This window comes from Musa acuminata, chromosome BXJ2-7 (genome assembly GCF_036884655.1).
Source record: "Musa acuminata AAA Group cultivar baxijiao chromosome BXJ2-7, Cavendish_Baxijiao_AAA, whole genome shotgun sequence".
Classification (NCBI taxonomy): domain Eukaryota; kingdom Viridiplantae; phylum Streptophyta; class Magnoliopsida; order Zingiberales; family Musaceae; genus Musa; species Musa acuminata.
Window position 1 is genome coordinate 1522697 of NC_088344.1, and position 4864 is coordinate 1527560.

The window sequence follows — 4864 nt, forward strand, 5'->3', positions numbered from 1 at the left end:
TAAGCACTAATTCACCTCTCCCTCATAGTGTCGATTTCGATCCTAATAAGAGGCGGAGGAGGAGGAACCGGGGGAGGACATGGAGAAGGGAGAGTAAGGGGAAGAAAGAAGCCGGTAAATAGCAGGCGGAATTAAAAAAAAAATCATTTGCAATACTAATGAGCCTACAATTTAAAAGGGAAGAAACGAGGCAATGATAAAAGAGCAGGCGGAATTAAAGAAAAATAATGAGCCTATAATTAATTATTTTATTCAAATTTCAATATACTGTATTCATACTTGATATATTTAAGTCTAATTTATCACAATCTAACAACGTTTAACATGAGTGTAACAGTATGTTTAATTGTCGATCTTATAAAATCGAATGATTATAACATGATACTTAGTTATTTCATCATCTCATCTCATCGTTACGTTTATTTGTGGTATTCGTCATCGAGCTTCATACGTCGTGATCGACACATTGTTTATAGAAAACGAGTCCTGCTGGCTCGAGGAATCGGTTTCGAGCGGCCTTCTCGTTGCAACAAAGCCCGGTCGCCTCGGCTGCGGCAGCAGCGAGACGACGCTTCCCAACATCAAAATCACCGCCGACATCGTCGGTCGGTCCTCCGGCCGCTCCTGAACGCACAGAAGGCCGACCTTCATGCACCTCAAGACTTCCGCCTGGGGATACGAGCCGCCGATGGCTTCGTCGACCAAGTCGAGGCCTTTACCTTCTTTCCATAGGCGCCACGTCTGAAGGCAATCACGGTCAGTGGCACAGCGAGAGAGGAAGACGACGATGAGTTACTATACTTACGTATCCCAGAAGATTGAGTCTGCGCGACGAGTCATAGATTCCTCTGTTCTTTTTGCCGCTGATGATCTCAAGTACCAACACGCCGAAACTGAACACATCAGATTTCACGGAGAAGATTCCATCCATGGCGTATTCGGGAGACATGTATCCGCTGCAGTTATGGTGAGAGTAATCAGCGTTTCTGATTCTGCTGGTCACGATGCACATGCCAATACAAGTTCATGTATTATGTGTTCTTGAAGTCTTACTATGTTCCGACGACTCTCTTGGTGTTTACTTCCGTTTCGTCCCCTCCAAATATCCTTGCCATGCCGAAGTCAGATATCTTAGGGTTCATGTGCATGTCGAGAAGAATGTTGCTAGCTTTCAGATCCCTGTGGATGATCCTCAATCTGGAATCCTGATGGAGGTACAGAAGGCCTCGAGCAATCCCAACTATGATGCTGTAACGCGTTGTCCAGTTCAGCAACCAACCCTTAGCTTTATCTGAGCAAAGATTCTCGTGATGAGTGATGAATGGAGATGCAAAATGCCATGAGGAGGTGAAAGGATGAACTGACCACCAAAGAGGAAGGAGTCCAAGCTTCCGTTGGGCATGTACTCGTAGATCAACATCCTTTCTTTTCCTTGAATGCAGCAACCAAGAAGGCGAACAAGGTTACGGTGCTGCAGCTTGGCGATCAGCACCACCTCGTTCATGAACTCATCGAGGCCCTGCACCGATGTCTTGGACAGCCTCTTCACAGCTATCTCTTGCTCGTCCTCCAGCTTACCCTGCGAGCTTCTGGTTGAGAGCAACTAAGTTGGTGAAACTGTAAACCGCGAGACTCGGTCGATTCCCTACCTTGTACACGGGACCAAATCCCCCCTCGCCGAGCTTGCTTTCTATGGAGAAGTTGCTTGTGGCGTCGGCGACCGTTCCAAGATCGAACAATGGGAGGTCCAAGTCCTTCGCTTCTGTTCCTTCATCGTTATGTCGCTCTGTCAAGGAGATGGCCATGCCTGACATACCTGCTGAGTGATAACAAGAGGTGATGAAGGATTCCTCTCAAGTGGTAGTAACAAGGTAAAGAAGAACAAGTGTTGATGGTACTTGTGCTGCTTCTTTTCTTCCTTCTCCAAACACAGCAACCGATCAAAGCTAGGATTAAGATGAAGAGAGCAATGATCACAGTGATCACGGTTAAATGGATCCGGTGATGACTTGATTCTGAGTCTGAAACATCAACATGATCATATGAAAACAAGAACAAAATTATATGTTCTCCTCAGATAAAAACCTTCGAGAAGCATGCAGTATATATTAGCATCATATTTTTAGTACCACCACGTTCAGAGATGTCAAATTCTCCTTGGACTATTTTTCCTATGAGCTAAATATCACAAATGACAATGAAAATTCCGGAAAAGAAGAGCTCATCACAAAAAAAAAAAAAAAAAAACAAAGGTCTCTGGTCAATGGCGACTTCATTGTTGATTATTGATTCGAAGGTTTATGGGTCTTACAAGTAGCACCTATAGGCTTACAATCACATGCTTTTATCCCTTCTTTGTGTGTGTGTATATATATATATATATATATATATATATATATATATATATATATATATATATATATATATATATATATTCTTTTATTATTTATTAGTAATTTTTAAATTTATATTCACTTTGACTTCTGACTTTCTTAATTTTATTTCCTAATTAAGTTATGTTTTTCTCTTCTAGTTTACTTTATTCTATGTTTCATGCTTTATATATCAATGATCTTTTACTTGGTGATATTATTTTACCAAGAAATAAAAAGTACATGGGACTTCTTCATAAAATTTGGAACAAATATATAGAAATCAAGTTTTTAATTTCTAATATATGCGTTTAAATTATACCTTAATGTGCACCACTATATTTGACTCTCTAGATGAGACTCAGTCAAAAATGGCATTGCGTCATCATAAATCCTGAGATGAGACTCTCTAGATGACATCGAGGACATTGCGTCATCGAAGTCAAAAACGCCGCCCTAATCCCTCACCATCATGCGTCTCTCTGGTCGACGCTAACCGGGTTCAGCCCCGAATTGCTGGCGACTGCGGGCTTCCCGCAGCCAGCGATCCAAACTAAGCGAGACCGAGCTGTACATACCTAGATCGGCGGCCGCCGCCCTGACATAGAGATCCTGTCCTCCACTGCCGTACACCCTCAGATCTGTGAGATTAGTACTCCATAGTATGCACCCGCTGCCGCTCCCGCTGATGTTGGCTTGAGCGTAGGCCGTGCACGAGCAATTCTTCAAACACTTAGTTCCGCACTGGTCCAGGGTCGTGCCGACCCATTCCACCGTCGAGCTCGACGTGTCCGGTAGCTTCACGCCGCTCACTAAGGCGAACCCGTCGGTCCCGTACCGGCAGTCCACCTCCGTCTTCCTCACGCACCCGTCGGAGCCGTCCCTTAATTCCCAGTTGGTCGGATTCTTCGGCTGGAACCCCTGCGGGCAGCCGCACTGCGGCGACCTGCTGGGGTAGCAGACGGCGTTGGGGCCGCACAGGGAGATGCTGTCGCATTGGTCATCGGGGTGGGACCAGAGAGGGTTCCATAAGTTGCTGTCGTTGACCCACACCAGTCGTTCCACTTTGCCGGAGTGGTTCATGACCAGCCTGGAGACGATCGAATCGCTGATCGCGTGGGAGACGTAGACGACCTGGGTGTTGTCGTCGAAGAACTGCAGCGAGACCAAGTTGTTGGACTCCATCTGTGGGATTCCGGTGAACCGCAGCCCATTCCATGGGCCACCGCGCCACACCTGCTGCGTCCCTGACCATTCAAAGGCCTGGGGAACGCCGTGCAGATCGATGCCGAAGGTGTACTCGCCCGGCGTCGGGTCGATGGCGCTCGCCCACGACGTGAGCGTGCGGTTGAACCCGGTCGTTCGATTCCACCCGAGCTTCATGCCCGGCAGGAGCGTGTCGGTCGGGTAGTCGAAGCTCTGCCACGCAAAGCTGTTCGGATCACTAGGATTACCATTCTTCTCCCTGACGACAAAGTTCCCATCGTCGAGGAGTTGCGCCACCGGGTCCGAAAGCCCGAGCGACGGCGAGGACCAGACGACCATCGAGTTCTCGCCGGTGATGACGAGCGTTCCGTTGGCCGCCACCGATAGGTTTCCATGGCTGCCGGCGACAGGCCGCTGGCGATTGGCGACCCACACCACCGTTTGGACTGAGATATTCTTGTACCATATCCCGATATAGCGGCTTTCAGAACCGTTGGGGCTAAAGAAGCCCAACTCGAAGCTGCCGCCCTTGGAGATCAAGGGTTGCCCGTCGTCAGCGAGGGGGTGGTGAAGAGTCAAGTTGTCCGCTCCATTGGAGGGGGAGGAGAGAGTGGTGAGGAAGTAGAGAAGGAAGGAGGCCCCAGAGAGCCTCCTCATGGTCAATTGATTATTCCTAGTGGTGGAATCTCAAAAGCAAGTCGAACACTGTACATTTATTTGGTTGGCGTGCTTATGGAAAACACTAGTTTCTTTCTCTAACATCATCGCAACGTCATTTTACTTGTTTACTCTCATTTGGCATATTAACTTGATTTCTTCCGAAAGGGCAATGATAATTCTATACTTCTTATTTGCCCCTGCATTCTAATAATAGTATTTAAGAGTGATAAGGGAGACATGATACGTAGCTGCGGACATGATATCTTGTCAACATCGCTTCCTCTTATTTTCATTTTTTAATAAATGATGAAGATTAAATTTAAAAAAATTATGATAATTATTTTTTTTTAACTAAATTAGCTGACACGTTTAGTACCACACAAAAAACATATCTCGGATAAGGTTTTAAATTCTTAATCTTATTCTTACTTATTAGACATGCTACCAAGACTTTGACTTGGCGCTAGGAGATGACCACACGATATTGACTAGAAATTTGATTCAATAATCTATTACTTCGTATCTTCTCGATTTGACATGTTCTATTGATTATCAAATTTTTTATATAACGGTTTCAAATATTTATTATAACTTAAATGATCATCTACCATATTATTAACGAGCCT

General features: G+C 45.5%; 1 protein-coding gene across 2 annotated transcripts; it reads right to left on the bottom strand.

Annotated features, from left to right (window-relative positions):
• Positions 1-265: 265 nt before the first annotated feature.
• Positions 266-4043, bottom strand: LOC135616545 (receptor-like serine/threonine-protein kinase SD1-8). Of its 2 annotated transcripts, none has more exons than XM_065115843.1 (7): positions 2951-4043; positions 1899-2021; positions 1650-1816; positions 1366-1579; positions 1054-1291; positions 806-956; positions 266-741 (listed from the first exon to the last, which is right to left on the bottom strand). In XM_065115843.1, the coding sequence occupies exons 1-7, from the start codon at positions 3915-3917 to the stop codon at positions 436-438; spliced, it is 2166 nt and encodes a 721-aa protein (XP_064971915.1). In that variant the 5' UTR covers positions 3918-4043; the 3' UTR covers positions 266-435. The 2 variants fall into 2 exon arrangements, with proteins under 2 accessions (XP_064971915.1, XP_064971914.1); XM_065115842.1 differs by having other exon boundaries at positions 1650-1819.
• Positions 4044-4864: the final 821 nt, after the last annotated feature.